The sequence below is a fragment of the Staurois parvus genome, unplaced genomic scaffold (genome assembly GCF_062004578.1).
Source record: "Staurois parvus isolate SC_StPar_1 unplaced genomic scaffold, SC_StPar_1.0 ptg001534l, whole genome shotgun sequence".
Classification (NCBI taxonomy): domain Eukaryota; kingdom Metazoa; phylum Chordata; class Amphibia; order Anura; family Ranidae; genus Staurois; species Staurois parvus.
The window spans coordinates 82,147-101,366 of record NW_028319330.1 but is presented as its reverse complement, the minus strand read 5'-3'; the positions used below and the strand labels follow the sequence as shown (position 1 = coordinate 101,366).

The 19,220-nt window shown below is 45.3% G+C and overlaps 1 protein-coding gene across 1 annotated transcript in view; it reads left to right on the top strand.

Moving 5' to 3' along the window:
• The window catches only part of SLC9A5 (solute carrier family 9 member A5), a 113,929-nt gene that overhangs the window by 76,496 nt on the left and 18,213 nt on the right, over positions 1 to 19,220 (top strand). The window contains exon 13 of the mRNA XM_089662757.1: positions 2,571 to 2,735. Within this exon, the coding sequence (XP_089518883.1) occupies positions 2,571 to 2,735 (165 nt within the window). The remainder of the gene's footprint in view (positions 1 to 2,570; positions 2,736 to 19,220) is intronic.

The window sequence follows — 19,220 nt, the reverse complement described above, 5'->3', positions numbered from 1 at the left end:
CAGTGGGAGGAATAGTGCCCCATCATTGGTGTCAGTGGGAGGAATAGTGTCCCATCATTGGTATCAGTGGGAGGAATAGTGCCCCATCATTGGTGTCAGTGGTAGGAATAGTGGCCCATCATTGGTGTCAGTGGGAGGAATAGTGTCCCATCATTGGTATCAGTGGGAGGAATAGTGACCCATCATTGGTGTCAGTGGTAGGAATAGTGGCCCATCATTGGTGTCAGTGGGAGGAATAGTGCCCCATCATTGGTATCAGTGGGAGGAATACTGCCCCATCATTGGTATCAGTGGATGGAATAGTGCCCCATCATTGGTGTCAGTGGGAGGAATAGTGTCCCATCATTAGTATCAGTGGATGGAATAGTGCCCCATCATTGGTATCAGTGGGAGGAATAGTGCCCCATCATTGGTGTCAGTGGGAGGAATAGTGTCCCATCATTGGTATCAGTGGGAGGAATAGTGCCCATCATTGGTGTCAGTGGGAGGAATAGTGCCCCATCATTGGTGTCAGTGGAAGGAATAGTGTCCCATCATTGGTATCAGCGGGAGGAATAGTGCCCCATCATTGGTATCAGTGGATGGAATAGTGCCCCATCATTGGTGTCAGTGGAAGGAATAGTGTCCCATCATTGGTATCAGCGGGAGGAATAGTGCCCCATCATTGGTATCAGTAGATGGAATAGTGCCCCATCATTGGTGTCAGTGGGAGGAATAGTGCCCCATCATTGGTGTCAGTGGGAGGAATAGTGTCCCATCATTGGTGTCAGTGGGAGGAATAATGCCCCATCATTGGTGTCAGTGGGAGGAATAGTGTCCCATCATTGGTATCAGTGGGAGGAATAGTGTCCCATCATTGGTATCAGTGGGAGGAATAGTGCCCCATCATTGGTGTCAGTGGGAGGAATAGTGCCCCATCATTGGTGTCAGTGGGAGGAATAGTGTCCCATCATTGGTATCAGTGGGAGGAATAGTGCCCCATCATTGGTGTCAGTGGGAGGAATAGTGTCCCATCATTGGTATCAGTGGGAGGAATAGTGCCCCATCATTGGTGTCAGTAGGAGGAAATATGCCCCACTCTTGATATCCAGTGGTAAAAATAATGCACATTTCTACTCCTTATGAAATTCTAGCGTACTAAACTTCATCCATTTAGGGATTTTATCTATTTCGGTGTATATACACTATATTGCCAAAAGTATTGTCCCCGCCCTCCAAATCATGTGATTCAGGTGTTCCAATCCCCTCCATGGACACAGGTGTATACAATCAAGCCCCTAGGCATGCAGACTGCTTCTACAAACATTGGTGAAAGAATGGGTCGCTCTCAGGAGCTCCTCAGTGACTCCAAGCGTGGTCCCGTGATAGGTGGTCACCTGGGCAATAAGTCCATCCGTGACACTTCCTGGCTACTAAATATTCCACGCTCAACTGTTAGTGGGATTATAACAAAGTGGAAGCAACTGGGAACAACAGCAACTCAGCCACCAAGTGGTAGGCCACGTCACATGACAGAGCGGGGTCAGCGCATGCTGAAGCGCACAGTGCGCAGAAGTCACCAACTGTCTGCAGAGTCAATAGCTAAAGACCTCCAAACTTGGGGTGGCCTTCAGATGAGCCCAACAACAGTGTGTAGAGAGCTTCATGGAATGGGTTTCCATGGCTGAGCAGCTGCACCCAAGCCTTCCATCACCAAGTGCAGCGCAAAGCGTCGGATGCCGTGGTGTAAAGCACGCCACCACTGGACTCTAGAGCGGGGGAGACGTGTTCTCTGGAGTGACCAATCACACTTCTCTGTCTGGCAATCCGATGGACATGTCTGGGTTTGGCGGTTGCCAGGAGAATGGTACTTGCCTGACTGCATTGTGCCAAGTGTAAAGTTTGGTGGAGGGGGGATTACAGTGTGGGGTTGGGCTTGGCCCCCTAGTTCCAGTGAAGGGAACTCTTAAGGTGACATTTTGGAAAACTTTGTGGGAAGAGTTTGGGGATGGCCCCTTCCTGTTCCAACATGACTGCACACCAGTGCACAAAGCAAGGTCCATAAAGACATGGAGGAGCGAGTTTGGGGTGGAGGAACTTGACTGTCCTGCACAGAATCCTGACCTCAACCCCATAGAACACCTTTGGGATGAATTAGAGCGGAGACTGCGAGCCAGGCCTCCTCCCCCGACATCAGTGCCTGACCTGACAAATGTGCTTCTGGAAGAATGGTCCAACCTTCCCATAGACACCCTCCTAAACCTTGTGGACGGCCTTCCCAGAAGAGTTGAAGCTGTTATAGCTGCAAAGGGCGGGGCCAACTCAATATTGAACCCTACGGACTAAGACTGGGAGGCCATTAAAGGTCATGTGTGTGGAAAGGCAGGCCGACCAATACTTTGGTCAATATAGTGTATGTGTCATTGGTCCCAACTCATAAATATGTAGTCCCAGCCATAGGCCCTCTGCTTTGACCCATGTGCCTGTAATCTTCAAATGTCATTGGACTTGTCTGGAGAGTCGGCCATGTTTCTGGAAGGACATGGAGTGTGAAGTTGGTGCGCTGAGCTCATTGTCTCTTTCTCTTGCAGTGCAAGTCCAGCTACAGCCGCCATTTTATGACGCAGGACGAGCAGGAGCGCCAGGAGAAGGAAGTCTTCCAGAAAAACATGAAGCGGAGGCTGGAATCGTTCAAATCCACCAAACACAACACTTGCGTGTCCAAATCCCGAGTCAAGAAAGACGGTCGCAAGAAGGTATGGATGAGTCTGACTCGTGAACGCCCCGTCCTTGCATTCTGTAAACATGCCTTAGAGAAGTGAAAGAGGACCTGTCAAGACATTGATGACCTCTCCTTCTGAAAATGCTGGATGCCCGGCTGTGAAGCCGATCTTCTGGCTGTGATACTTGCAGCGGACAGAAATGACTCGTACTGATAGCAGAGGGAGGAGGCAGCGGACAGAAATGACTCGTACTGATAGCGGAGGAAGGAGGCAGCGGATAGAAATGACTTGTACTGATAGCAGAGGGAGGAGGCAGCGGACAGAAATGACTCGTACTGATAGCGGAGGAAGGAGGCAGCGGACAGAAATGACTCGTACTAATAGCGGAGGGAGGAGGCAGTGGACAGAAATGACTCGTACTGATAGCAGAGGGAGGAGGCAGCGGACAGAAATGACTCATACTAATAGCGGAGGGAGGAGGCAGTGGACAGAAATGACTTGTACTGATAGCGGAGGAAGGAGGCAGCGGACAGAAATGACTCGTACTAATAGCGGAGGGAGGAGACAGTGGACAGAAATGACTCGTACTGATAGCAGAGGGAGAAGGCAGCGGACAGAAATGACTCATACTAATAGCGGAGGGAGGAGGCAGTGGACAGAAATGACTTGTACTGATAGCGGAGGGAGGAGGCAGCGGACAGAAATGATTCGTACTGATAGCAGAGGGAGGAGGCAGCGGACAGAAATGACTCGTACTGATAGCAGAGGGAGGCAACATCACTTCCGGGTCACAACTGTCACTTTCCCCGGCTAGAATATACATGTATGGCAATGCAATCTAATGGAGCCCAGAGGTGACATTGGGGGTCTTTTAGATCCTGGAGGTCTCAACAAAGAGAACCTGTTACTTAAAAATCATCATATTGTCAAAAAATAAAGTTACACCCAAGCACATAACATTCCACCCCCCACCCACCCCCCCCCCCCCCCACCCCTCAAAAAAAGAAAAATTTCTGAGGCCCATACGAATGTAAATGCACGCCAGGGCACCTACGCGTGAAAACGTTGATTGTGATACACATGTTCCATATCATGCGTCTGCTCTCCTCCCCTTCTTGCAGTGACCCAGAAGGCAACATGCATGACGTCACTTCCGGGTCACAACTGTCACTTTCCCCGGCTAGAATATACATGCAATGCAATCTAATGGAGCCAAGAGGTGACATTGGGGGTCTTCTAGATCCTGGATGTCTCAACAAAGAGAACCTGTCACCTAAAAATCATCACATGGGGGACTTTGTGTCTATGTGATGGAAAAAAAGTTAAGTAAAAAAAAATGTTTTTTATTGCAAAAAAAAAAATAAAGTTACACCCAAGCACATAACATTCCACCCCCCACCCCCCAAAAAGAGAAAAATTGCTGAGGCCCCACTACAAATACGCACATATGAATGTAAATGCACATGTCATGGATGTGATGGAAAAAAGTTAAGTAACAAAAAATGTTTTTTATTGCAAAAAAAAAAATTAAGTTACACCCAAGCACATAACATCCCCCCCCCCAAAAAAAAATAATTTCGAGGCCCCCCTACATATATGCACATACAAATGTAAATGCACATGTCAAGGCACCTACGTGTGAAAACGTTGATTGCGATACACGTTGCATATCATGCGTCCGATCTCCTCCCCTTCTTGCGGTGACCCAGAAGGCGACGTGTATGACATCACTTCTGGGTCACAACTGTCACTTTCCCCGGCTAGAATATACATGTATGGCAACGCAATCTAATTATTATTATTATACAGGATTTATATAGCGCCAACGGTTTGCTTAGCGCTTTACAATATACATCTAATGGAGCCCAGAGGTGACATTGGGGGTCTTCTAGATCCTGGCAAAATTAGCAAGCATTTTGGATTAAAGGTACAAGGCTAAGAAAATACCAATGAAAAACAATAAGGAGAGAATTAACAATGAATAAAAAAACAAAAAAAAACAAGAAAAAAATATAAGAAAAAATAAATAAATAAATAAATAAGAAAAAAAATACAAAAGTAAAAAAAATAAGAAAAAATTTAGAAAATAATAAGGAAAAATAATAATAAAGGGAAATAAAAGAGAAAAAAAATAAAATAAAAGGAAAAAAATAATATCATCATCGAGGACGCTGCCATGTCCTTCGCTTCCACTACACATGCCTAAGCCTTTAGTTTTCTTTCATCATGTGAGTGTTTCTCATTATGTTCCTCAATAATTGTACAACATATTGCAGTTACAGGCGCTCTTTTTGAAAATGATCGTCTTGTTGGCACGGCGGGAATGCGTCTCTGAACTGATAGAACGTATTTTCTTGGTCCGTTGTGTGAATGGTATAATGGGACGCCGGGTGTCGCTAAATTTCGTCCTATAAAAGGCGTTCGTGTATTTTGGCAGCAGGACGCATAATGCCGCGCAAAGGCCGTTTCTCAGGCGACTTTCTGGAGAGCGGAGACGTCTGCGATGTATTTATTGACAAGCTTGCCCTATTTACGTAATTGTTCCACGCTGAGCCCCCGCCGCTCGGCTTGTCAGCAAACGGTAATTAGATCCGCAGATGGTTATCGGCTCGGATTCATGTCCTCGTCTTTCCCACTTCTCAGGGAGTAACTGAAAGGAAAACCTCAGGGTTACCAGAGAAATGGAATCTACGAGACAAGCCAAGAGCTACATATAACTGGAGAGGATTTCATGTGCCTTCATTGCAGATCATTTCCATCATTGACATCCTCCAATGTTTAACCGTCTGCTGGCTGCGATCGTCCACTAAAATAAAATGTGCCGAAGGCAAAAGACAAAAAAAGAAAAAAAAAGCAATTATAGGTTACAATTAGTGAAACCCTTTAAGTGGAGCTCCACCCAAAAGGGGAAGTTCCGATTTAAGGACTGCTCCCCTGCTCCCCATTAAGGATTGGCACCTTTGGGGGGGGGAGTGGGTATCCGAATTTTACAGGTACCCGCTCCCACTTCCGGTCCAATCACCCTAGATGATTAGAAGCGGAAGGTGTCCTCCCCTCCCTGTAGTCTTTTGGGACACGTGGCAGGTCCCAGAAGGCTACAGGACCATTCATGAAGCGCAGCGCTACTCGCGCATGCGCAGTGGGCACCACAGTATATATATACAGTATATACAGTGGGGATCGAAAGTTTGGGCACCCCAGCTAAAAATTTGTATTAATGTGCATAAAGAAGCCAAGGAAAGATGGAAAAATCTCCAAAAGGCATCAAATTACAGATTAGACATTCTTATAATATGTCAACAAAAGTTAGATTTTATTTCCATCATTTACACTTTCAAAATAACAGAAAACAAAAAAATGGCGTCTGCAAAAGTTTGGGCACCCTGCAGAGTTAATATCTTGTACTGCCCCCTTTGGCAAGTATCACAGCTTGTAAACGCTTTTTGTAGCCAGCCAAGAGTCTTTCAGTTCTTGTTTGAGGTATCTTTGCCCATTCTTCCTTACAAACGTCTTCCAGTTCTTTGAGATTTCTGGGCTGTCTGTCACGCACGGCTCTTTTAAGGTCTATCCATAGATTTTCAATGATGTTGAGGTCAGGAGATTGTGAAGGTCATGGCAAAACCTTCAGTTTACGCCTCTTGATGTAATCCCCCGTGGATTTCGAGGTGTGTTTAGGATCATTATCCATTTGTAGAAGCCATCCTCTCTTTAACTTCAGCTTTTTCACAGATGGCATCAAGTTACCATCCAACATTTGCTGAAATTCTATTGAATCCATTTTTCCTTCTACTCGTGAGATGTTCCCTGTGCCACTGGCTGCAACACAACCCCAAAGCATGATTGATCCAACCCCATGCTTAACAGTTGGACAGAGGTTCTTTTCATTAAATTCTGTGCCCCTTCTTCTCCAAACGTACCTTTGCACATTCCGGCCAAAAAGTTCAATTTTAACCTCATCGGTCCACAGAACTTGTTTCCAAAATGCATCAGGCTTGTCTATATGTTCATTTGCAAAGTTCAAACGATGATTTTTGTGGTGAGGACGTAGAAGAGGTTTTCTTCTGATGACTCTTCCATGAAGACCACATTTGTACAAGTATCTCTTTATAGTGGAATAGTGTACCACAACTCCAGTGTCTGCCAGATCTTTCTGGAGGGATCCTGCAGTCAAACGTGGGTTTTGAATTGTTTTTCTCACAATCCTGCGAGCTGTTCTGTCTGATATTTTTCTTGCTCTTCCAGATCTTGCTTTAACTTCCACTGTTCCTGATGACTGCCATTTCTTAATTACATTCCGAACAGAGGATATTGACATCTGAAAACGCTTTGCTATCTTCTTATAGCCTTCTCCAGCTTTGTGAGCGTCAATTATTTTCAGTTTCAGTTTTCTAGACAACTGCTTAGAAGAACCCATGGTGCTGATTGTTGGGGCAAGGTCAGATGAGTCTGGGCATTTAAAACCTTTGAGATTGACATCACCTGGTCTTCCCAGATGATGATTGAGAACAATCCATGACACTGGCAGGTCTCAGCTTTGCAAAGGGGGCAGTGCATGCTATAAATTCTGCAGGGTGCCCAAACTTTTGCAGGCGCCATTTTTTTGTTTTCTGTTATTTTGAAAGTGTAAATGATGGAAATAAAATCTAACTTTTGTTGACATATTATAAGAATGTCTAATCTGTAATTTGATGCCTTTTGGAGATTTTTCCATCTTTCCTTGGCTTCTTTATGCACATTAATACAAATTTTTAGCTGGGGTGCCCAAACTTTCGATCCCCACTGTATATACTGTATGTTGAAATGCGTTTATTATATGTTACAAAATATATGAAAATATATATATGTATATATATATATATTGACATATATTTTTAAATATAGTGTATACGGCCAAAATTGTAGAACAGTATTTCAAATATATATATATATATATATATATATATATATATATATATATATATATAGACTGTATGTTGAAATGCGTTTTTTATTTGTTACAAAATATATATATACATATATTTTTAAATATAGTGAATACGGACAAAATTGTAGAACAGTATTTCAAATTTATATATATATATATATATATATATATATATATATATATATTGTATGTTCAAATGCTTTTTTTTATATATTACAAAATATATTAAAAATATTTTTAAAAATACATTTTTGGAATGCATTTACAAATATATGTAAAATTTTATGTTAAAATAACTTTTTTATATGTTAAAAAGTATCTGAAGAATATATTTAAAAAATATATATTTTTTAAAAAAATTTTCATATATTTTCTAATATCTAAAAAAAACACATTTCAACATACAGTATATATATATATATATTGAATACGGCCAATATTGTAGTACAGTATTTCAAATATATGTCAATATATTTGGGAAGAATATATATAAAATATACTTTTCTTCCATGTGGGGTGCAGTTTGGCATCTTTGCCCGGGCGCTGGTTGACCTTGTCCCAGCACTGGTAAAAAACAATATCCAGAGATAGAGGTATGCTGAAGCTATATGAGAGCAGGGGCAGACTGACAACTCATGGGGCCCCCGGACAATAGGGGATCATGGGGCCCCTGTGTCCTTGCTCAAACTCAAAAAAGCCTATGAAAAAGGTACCAGGGGCATCTCATGGGGCCCCCTACTGACCCCGGGCCCTCGGGCAGTGCCAAGTTTCCAAATGGTCCGTCCGCCCCTGTATGAGAGTCTGCATGCTGTTAGCACTCTATAAATCCTGTCTGTTAGGAATGTCATATTTATTCCGGCCTCCTCCATACAGACATCCAGTTTCCAAGTACTTTGGGAATAATGCAAATCAGCCACCTAGATGTGTGATGCAAAATTCGAATGTCCAGGGCCTCCACTTGCTGACTACAGCAAAAAAGTCAGAAATATTGTTTTTTCAGGTTTTTTTCTGTTTATAGTGCAAATAATTAAAAACGCACAGGTGATCACATACCACTGAAAGAAAGTTCCATTTGTGGGAAAGAAATGACATACATTTCATTTGGGTGCAGCATTGCATGACCGCGCAATTGTCAGTTAAAGTAACGCAGCGCCGTATTGCAAAACATGGCCTGGCCAGGAAGGGCCCCTATTTGGAAATACGAAATACATACATGATTTTGTGCAGCCCTGCCGCCCTGTAGCAGTAGTTCTGATGATCCTAGGAGAGAGAAACCAGGGAAGATGACGTACTAAAATGTACTGTGTGCTGCTTTCACGTGCGTCTGCTGCGGTTCGTCCACTATATGTGATTGACAAAATGCTGTCAAGTGACCATGGGTAGAATGTTTCTGTGACGTGACTGTAATGCCATCATAAAGTAACATCAGTAAAGTGCAGGAATCCTAAAGCGTGTGGACATTATAAAGGTCGATGGCCGGGAATGTGGTGAGGAGGTCTCTGGCAAGAAGATGGGCAAAAGATGGCGGAGGATTAAAATCTCAAGCAGGGGTGGAGGGGGGGTGCGATGTTGTTCTGGTGGAAGAAGCGGGGGCAGGGACTTTACACAGCCATACGCAAGCCACCTTACAAGTTCCTTCTTAGCAATAAGCTGAAGGTCTGAACTTTCTGCAGGTTTCATGGAACGGACGGCTCCGTAGTGGAACGATCAGATGTTTTATGCCGCAAGAACTCAGGATTTCCATTATTTCATGAAATGTTGCACTTTTTTTCTATTCCATGCCTCATCCGCTGGCAGAAACGCTGCCAAGATAACCATCGGCAACTTATCACTGTGCCTGGCCAAAACACAAACCCCTAAAGGAAGACTCCGAAGGATTTGTTTCATGGAAGATCAGAGTCGCTTTCTCAGCTATGATTCATTTCTTCAGTTGTATGTTTTGTCTTCACATTCTGTATACGCCGTGCAGTTTTTGTGCTTTGGTCAGTTCTCGCTTGGGTCTGCCAGCCAGACGTGTGCCTGTCATTATGAGGACCGGTGGTTGGGGGGGGCAACTTGTATCTGTTTCCATAGACAGGAATTGTAGCCGCAAAGAGAAAACAGACTGGTATATAGAAACATAGACATAGGAAAGCTACATAGTTACAAAGTTACATAGTTAGTCTGGCTGAAAAAAGACAAAAGTCCATCCAGTTCAACCATTAAAAAAATAAAAAAAAAAACCCAAAAACATATAATCCTACACCCACAGTTGATCCAGAGGAAGGGAAACCCAGCAAAGCACGATCCAATTTGCTCCTGCAGGGGAAAAATTCTTTCCTGATCCCCCGAGAGGCAATCGGATATTCCCTGGATCACCTTTCCCTATAAAACCTGGTAGTCTCAGGGAAGCCGACAGCAGCTGTCTGAAGGAGCGGAGTGGGGCCTGGTTGGTCCAAACCCAAATGGGGAGGTTTCCAAGAAGGGTGGCATGTCCCTGCACTTTCCCTTCTTCTCTGGAACCTCTCCCTGATGCTAAGCAATGTCCCTGACAGATGAGTGACCTGTCCTTACTCTGGCCACTCGCAAAATGCAAAGGCAAACCCGTGAGCCAGGGTCTTAGACTCTGCCTGGCCCAAGATGGCCACCAATCGGATGCTGCCTCCTTGTAACTGAGATAACCAGAGAGAAGCTAGGTTCCTCTTGACTTCCTCTTTCACCACAAATGCTGCTTTGGATGAGCGCCAACTGCAGTGGAGTAATAGACTACACCTGCCTACATGGAGGTTGCTCGAGTACAATGCAGTACCAACAGTCCTGCAATCTATGTGAGAATGGTAAGAACCCTCTGGGTTGTAAGCGCCTGAAGCCCGCAATAGGGAGGAACAAGGTCGATTTTAAAGCTTATTCCCCTACTCTTGGACTTAAGCGGCACTATGGTGGTCGCACTCTGATGTAACCAGGGGCGGACTGACCATTAGAGCATTTGGGCACTGCCCGAAGGCCCAGGGTCAGTAAGGGGCCCCATGAAATGCCCCTGGTACCTTTTTATAGGCTTTTATGGGTGTGCTTTGAGTGTGGTCAAGGACACAAGGGCCCTATGATCCCCTATTGCCCGGGGGCCCCATGAGTTGTCAGTCCTCCCCTGGATGTAACCAAGTACAGTGCAGGACCAGAAGTCCTACAATCTACTCAAGGATGGTAAGGTCTCTCTCTGGGTTTTAAGCACCTGAAGCCCTCAATAGGGAGGAACAAGGTAGGTATTAAAGCTTATTCCCCTACTCTTGGACTTAAGCAGAACTGTGGTGGTCGCATTCTGATGTAACCAGGGGCGGACTGACCATTAGAGCACTCGGGCACTGTCCGTGGGCCCGGGGTCAGTAGGGGGCCCCATGAAATGCCCCTGGTACCTTTTATAGGCTTTTATGGGTGTGCTTTGAGTGTGGTCATGATCCCCTATTGCCCCATGAGTTGTCAGTCCTCCCCTGGATGTAACCAAGTACAGTGCAGGACCAGAAGTCCTACAATCTACTCAAGGATGGTAAGGACCCTCTCTAGGTTGTAAGTGCCTGAAGCCTGCCATAGCAGAATGATAGCTCATTCCTCTACCCCTGAGCTTAGTAAGCCTTTAACCCTTGCAGTGTGGAGGGCCCACGGGTCCCGGCCATAGGTTCCATTTAAGGCAGCAATAATCACAAATACATCTGAAGTACGCTAGAAGTTCCCCCCCAAATGTTCAATGACGGTGGAGAAAAAAGCTGAAGGATTTGCGCTGACACATTTTACTATAAAACAACCTTCTCTTTTGTTGCACAGAAGCCCATAGAAAATGTATGAGCCAGACGCACGAGAGTGGGACCCACCACATTGTGCCTTGATAGCAAATGCTAAGTCAGCATTGTGGAAGCGCACACTCTCCTTATTAATCCAAATTCCCTCGTACCCAGACCTTGCCAACGCTGCAAGAAAGCAATCCGACGAAACGTGATTTGGGGAGCGGGAGACGTGTCCTGTCCATATTGTGCCAACAACCAATCCACAGCCGCAGTTTAACAGCCATTCTTGGAGTCGAAAACCCTAATTTAATACCGGCTCCAAGACTTTACGAGCTAGAACATACACACGCTAACAGGGAAGGCTGCTGCTTAAATAATCCATAGATGATGCTCTGAGTCGGATTTTCCACTGAGAGCTTGCATGGTGGTGAGAGTGTGATAGATTTTCAGTCTGGTTTTAATATACTAACCCCGTTTTTTTTTTTGGCTTTGTCTGGAGCTGACGCCAAATTGCCAAACGTGCATTGTGTCCGGATCCTTGATTTAAAGGCCAAGCAAAACTAAAACATACACGATGCTACAAAAAGAAGATGTTGAGGTGTCCATCTACATAGAAGCGATTTTGCAGTTAGAGATGTTCTTGCACAGCCAGGGCAAACGACGCCGACCTTTGTGGTACCTTTTCTGGCTCGTTAAAAGGAATCTGTTGCTTGGTCCACCCAGGGCAAAATGATAGGTTCTCTTGAAAGCCCATTTCTCTGCACCTACTGATACCTACATTTGCTGCTCCCCCTGTTCATCTTTCCGAACTCTCAGAAATATTTGAGAGTATGTGATCTTCCTCAAGCAGCCAATCACTAGACCCTGAAGATGCAGGGTTCCTCTATAATGTGACCCATTGGACACTGGGTTCTGCTTGGGGGGCTTTCAGGTCACCTAATGAACTATGTAAGTTAGACACAGTGTGCTTTACAAGTCTATGGCCAGCTAGTGGAGACCTGATCATGAAAACTCTTTAGGGGCTTGCCCTCGGGTCCTGCTGGCACCTACTGTGCTAGTAGTCACAGGGCACCAGGGGCGGACTGACAACTCATGGGGCCCCCGGGCAATAGGGGATCATGGGGACCCTGTGTCCTTGCCCAAATTCAAAAAAGCCTATGAAAAAAGGTACCAGGGGCATCTCATGGGGCCCCCTACTGACCCCGGGCCCTCGGGCAGTGCCAGAGTTTCCAAATGGTCAGCCCACCCCTGCAGGGCACCTTGCTAATCTCTGCAAAGAGAAGTCATGGCTTTGCCCCTGTGGGAGCTTTAGTGTGTGCTGGGCCAGTCATCCCTTCTGGGGTCGATGTCTCTGCTTTCTTTGGTATATTCACTGGCATTGGCAGGAGCCCTTCTACTGCGCCTGTGCAGTCTCTTCCATTTGTCACAGCTACTGCGCATGTATGCATTGCCTTCTTTATGCATGCATGCTCACTTACTGCCCCTTCCACTCAAAGTGGGGAGTCATGTGTTGGCATCTGCTACTACCTGGTCCAAAAGCGTTCTGGATGGTTGAACTCATGGGTGATGGTCTTGGGGTTACAAATTCAAATTTCAAGCTCTACCTCCACCTCACCTCATGTTGTCCAACAGGCCAACACCCCGACATCGACTAGTAGACTTGCAAGGAATTATTGCCATTATTCCAACATAAATAGCAAAAAATTTCCAAGTGTACTTACCAGCTAGCCTGTGAAAAAAAAAAACAAATTGAACTTGTCTTTTCGTGTTGCCAATATTCCAGAACAAGAAAAGTTTCAGAGTTTCTACTCCAACCTGTTTCAGGTTTTCTTCTCCAACTCTGGATCTGAAGGCCCTTGATGCCTGAATTTGAGTGTAGAAATTCTACATGGAATCTTTCAGGTTAGTCATTGCCCACTCACAATGGGGGACCTTCTGGCATCAGTGGACATCCAGGATGCTTCCACATCCCCTTCTTTCCAGCACATGAACACTCCTGGTGTACCCCCAACACTATCAGTTCTTTGCTTTCCTCGTTGGCCTGTCCATGGCACCTCGAGGTGCTAGCCATTGTTATTGTTCTGCTTCCTTCACAGAGCATCCTCATAGTGGGATACCTGGACAACTTTCTCCTGAAAGAAAGTCAGCTCAAACCTTCTCTGCCAACATTTATCAAACTGTACAGACTCTACAAAGGTTTGGTTGGGTCCCGCATATTCAGGAATCAGTGCTAGAATCTTAAAATAATTTCTTCTTGTTGCTAGGTTAGCAGTAGCTAATGGGTGGTGGTCAGTCATATATACAACTGCACATGGTAGCAGTAGCTAATGGGTGGTCGTCAGTCATATATACAACTGCACATGGTAGCAGTAGCTAATGGGTGGTCGTCAGTCATATACCCAACTGCACATGGTAGCAGTAGCTAATGGGTGGTCATCAGTCATATACCCAACTGCACATGGTAGCAGTAGCTAATGGGTGGTGGTCAGTCATATACCCAACTGCACATGGTAGCAGTAGCTAATGGGTGGTCGTCAGTCATATACTCAACTGAACATGGTAGCAGTAGCTAATGGGCAGTGGCCAGTCATATACCCAACTGCACATGGTAGCAGTAGCTAATGGGCAGTGGCCAGTCATATACCCAACTGTACATGGTAGCAGTAGCTAATAGGTAGTGGCCAGTCATATACCCAACTGTACATGGTAGCAGTAGCTAATAGGTAGTGGTCAGTCATATACCCAACTGTACATGGTAGCAGTAGCTAATAGGTAGTGGTCAGTCATATACCCAACTGCACATGGTAGCAGTAGCTAATAGGTAGTGGTCAGTCATATACCCAAGTGCACATGATAGCAGTAGCTAATGGGCGGTGGTCAATCATATACCCAACTTCACATGGATGCAGTAGCTTATGGGTGGTCGTCAGTCATATACCCAACCACATGTGGTAGTAGTAGCTAATGGACGGTGGCCAGTTATATACCCAACTGCACATGGTAGGAGTAGCTAATGGGTGGTGGTCAGTCATATACCCAACCACATATGGTAATAGTAGCTAAAGGGCAATGGTCAGTCATATACCCAAATACACACAGTAGGAGTAGCTAATGGGAAGCAGTCGATCATTTACCCAATTCCACATAAAAAGGCAGATACCTCATATACAGTGTAATAAATTAGGAGATTTGTGGTGTAGATGGAATGTCGATGGGGGGGGGGGGATTTGGCAGAATATCTAACCAAATAACATGGAATATAGAGAAAATATTGGGCAATTGATTGCTTGATGTCAGTGGTAAGGTTTTGAATAAAGAATTCCCAGGTTTCAAAAAATGATTGAACCTGGCTTTTCTTTATGTTGGGAGGCTTCCACCAACTCCTTCCGTAACTAAAGGTTATGTTTTCTAAGAACAGTGAGATAGATGGAAGATCAGGATAGATCCATTCATGCAAGATGATACATTTTAAACCATAACTTCAGTGCTACAAGGCAAGCATGCTAACCCCTCAGCCACTGTGCTGCCCTCATACCTAGATGTTTGGCAGTTCGGCTCCAGTTTCAAAAGCCTCCAAATCCTCTCTATGCGGCAGGTATCCCCCTGTGGACTGTGGTGCCAACCTTTCATTTCACACAGTGAAATTCAATCCAGCAAAAACTCCTTTCAGATTCCCATACACTGCTGACAGCACATCTCTGCATGTTTCTGAAAACTGAGTTGTTTTTTTTACACTCCATACAACTGGAGAACATAAAAAAAAAATTGTTCTTAAAGCCCAATTCCAACCAAAACCCCTAGATATAGATAGAATGGAGAAGGGTTAGAACATCTGTCCAGCTTATTGTGCTGCCTTTGTTGGAGATTGGGGAGATTTAATGTCACTTCCTGTGTGGAAGCAAATCGAAAAAGGGGAATTAACGAAGAAAGGTGCAGGCATAACGTTGCTTGGGGGTTTACTAGCTGTTGAAAAAAAAAACATCAAAAGCCAAAAACAGCCGCTGTTTGCCCCATTGTTGGTTGTAATGGGAAGAATTTTGCCCCATCATTGGTTGTAATGGGAGGAATTGTTCCCCATCATTGGTTGTAAGGGGAGGAATTGTGCCTCATTGTTGGTTGTAATGGGAGGAATTTTGCCTCATCATTGGTTGTAATGGGAGGAATTTTGCCCCATTATTGGTTGTAATGGGAGGAATTGTGCCCCATCATTGGTTGTAATGGGAGGAATTGTGCCCCATCATTGGTTGTAATGGGAGGAATTGTGCCCCATCATTGGTTGTAAGGGGAGGAATTTTGTTCCATCATTGGTTGTAATGGGAGGAATTTTTCCCCATCATTGGTTTTAATGGGAGGATTATTTTCCCATCATTGGTTGTAACAAGAGAAATTTTGCCCCATTGTTGATTGTATTGGGAGGAACTGTGCCCTGTCATTGGTTGTAATGGGAGGAAATGTGCCCCATTGTTGGCTGTAATGGGATGAATAGTGCCCCATCTTTGGTGTCAGTGGGAGGAATAATGCCCTATGATTGTTATCAGTGGGAGGAATAGTGCTCCATCATTGGTGTTGGTGGGAGGAATAGTGCCTCATCATTTGTATCAGTGGGAGGAATAGTGCCCCATCATTGGTGTCAGTGGGAGGAATAGTGCCCCATCATTGGTGTCAGTGGGAGGAATAGTGCCCCATCATTGGTGTCAGTGGGAGGAATAGTGCCCCATCATTGGTATCAGTGGGAGGAATAGTGTCCCATCATTGGTGTGAGTGTTAGGAATAGTGCCCCATCATTGGTATCGGTGGGAGGAATAGTGCCCCATCATTTGTATCAGTGGGAAGAATAGTGCCCCATCATTGGTGTCAGTGGGAGGAATAGTGCCCCATCATTTGTGTCAGTGGGAGGAATAGTGCCCCATCATTGGTATCAGTGGGAGGAATAGTGTCCCATCATTGGTGTCAGTGGGAGGAATAGTGCCCCATCATTGGTATCAGTGGGAGGAATAGTGTCCCATCATTGGTGTCAGTGGGAGGAATAGTGCCCCATCATTGGTGTCAGTGGGAGGAATAGTTCCCCATCATTGGTATCAGTGGGAGGAATAGTGCCTCATCATTGGTATCAGTGGGAGGAATAGTGCCCCATCATTGGTATCAGTGGGAGGAATAGTGTCCCATCATTGGTGTCAGTGGGAGGAATAGTGCCCCATCATTGGTGTCAGTGGGAGGAATAGTGCCCCATCATTGGTATCAGTGGGAGGAATAGTGCCCCATTATTGTTATTGGTGGGAGGAATAGTGCCCCATCATTACTGTCATTTGGAAGAATAGTGTCCCATTGATGGTGTCAATGGAAGGAATGGTATCAGTGGGAGGACTAGTACTCAATCAATGGTGTTAATGGGAGGAATAGTGCCTCAGGGGCTGGATACAGGTAAGCAAAGGGCCACATGTGGCCCCTGTGCTGTAGTTTGCAGACCACTGCTTTAGTACCGTGGAGAAAAGTTAGGAGGTCTGTCAGGTTTTTATTGGCGCACGAGCCCCCATCTGGGACTTATTCCTCACTTGCTGCGTGGTCACAATCTGAAATCTTTGCAGTAGAATTAGTTTGAACCAAGGATCATACTAGTGCTGCTGCAAAATCATGTGTTTTTAGTGCATTTTTGATGCATTTGTATATTTTTTTTAGGCTGAGGAGATTGGGTGTTAAGTTAACAAATATGCACCAAAAGCGTATGTATGTGTATTTTCCATGCCCTCCCATAGCAGTCTATGGGTCTGAAGTTGCACCAAAACAAGTACCTGCGCTTATTAAGAAAACACATTGCACCGTGTAGCATTGATTGAATGGGCAGTGTACAGCATAACGTGATTTCCATTGTCGTGCATCGTGGCGCTACGGTAGATGCACTAATATGAACGGGGCCATAGGGTGAGTGGAGAACACTAGAGCTGCTATGAGGCTTTTATTGCTGTCTATCCCCCCCCCCCCCCCCCGACAGAGGTTTGAACTCTCCACCACTCCATTAAAAATGTGTTGTGTCCCCATTGAAGGGATTCTCCTCACTTGTGGTCTTGGTGACCCCACAGGAAGTGATGATGAAAAGATAAGCAATAAAACCTGACCAAAGCAAAAGATGTCAGGACTGCGCAATACAAACAAAGCCTTGGACAGCTTGTTGGAGTCCCAGGCTGATCACAAAGCGCCCCCCCCCCCCTTTCCACCCCCTTCCCGAAGGCAGCGACAGATCCAGATTGGAGTTAATTTTCTGTACGATTCCCAACCAGTGGCTCTTGGCTGAACCTTCCCTGCTCCCTGCACCCAGACCGACGCATGTCCCCGAGACTCACACACACACGAGGCCTCTGTTTCCAATATAGACAAAGACTTCAGAAAACATATGAAAACAATTGGTGACGTGTCCAATTAAAGTGCAAATCCAGCCATTTTTATTTTTGGATAGAGTAGGACTGCAAATTGACTGCATACTACAATGTCTCCAACTGGGAGCCAAGTTTTCTTGATGCGTTTCACCGCTCCTAGCATGCTGACAAGGATAGGACTTCCCCTATCCTTGCAAGTAAGCCCGTAGGGGTGAAACGCATCAGTGAAGGTTGATTCCCAGGTAGAGACAACACGACTGCATACAACAATGGGAACCAACCTTCTTGGACGTGTTTCACCACTCCTGGCATGCTGACAAGGATAGGATTTCCTCTATCCTTGTGAGCATGCCAGGAGTGGTGAAATGCATCAGTGAAGGTTGGTTCCCAGGTGGAGACAACAGAACTGCATACAACAATATCCATACCTGGGAACCAACGTTGCTGGACACGTTTTTACCTCTCCTGGCTTGCTCACAAGGATAGGACTTCCATATCCTTGTCTAGCAAACCAGGAGTGGTGAATCACGCATCAGAGAAGGTTGGTTCCCAGGTGGAGACTATATGACTGCATAGAACAATGTCTCCACCTGGGAACCAACCTTTCTTGACGCGCTTCACCACACCTGGCATGCTCACACGGATAGGACTTCCCCCATTCTTGCAAGCAAGCCCTGAGTGGTGAAACGCATCAGTAGGTTGGTTCCCAGGTGCAAGGTGAAGACAACATGACATCATACAACAATGTCTACACCTGGAAACCTTCACTGATGCATTTCACCACTCCTGGCATGCTCACAAGGATAGGACTTCCCCCATTCTTGCAAGCAAGCCCTGAGTGGTGAAACGCATCAGTAAGGTTGGTTCCCAGGTGCAAGGTGAAGACAACATGACTTTATACAACAATGTCTACACCTGGAAACTAACCTTCACTGATGCATTTCACCACTCCTGGCATGCTCACACGGATAGGATTTCCTCTTCTTGTGAGCAAGCCAGGAGTGGTGAAATGCATCAGGAGGGTTTGTTCCCAGGTGGAGAAAACAGAACTGCATACAACAATGTCTCCACCTGGGAACCAACATTTTCTAATATATTTCACCACTCCTTGCTTGCTCACAAGGATAGGGGAAGTCCTATCCCTGTGAAAATAGCAGGAGTGGTGAAATGCGTCAAAAAAGATTGGTTCCCAGATGGAGACATTGTTGTGTGCAGTACTGTTGTCTTCACCTGGGGACCAACCTTTCTAATGCATTTCACCACTCCTGGCTCACTCAGAAGGATAGAGGAAGTCCTATCCTTGTAAGTTTGGCAGGAGTGGTGAAACGCATCAAAGAAGGTTGGTTCCCAGGTGGAGACAACACGACTGCATACAACAAAGCTTCCACCTGGGAACCAACATTCCTTGATGCATTTCACCACTCCTAGCATGCTCACAGGGATATGACTTCCCCTATACTTGTGAGCA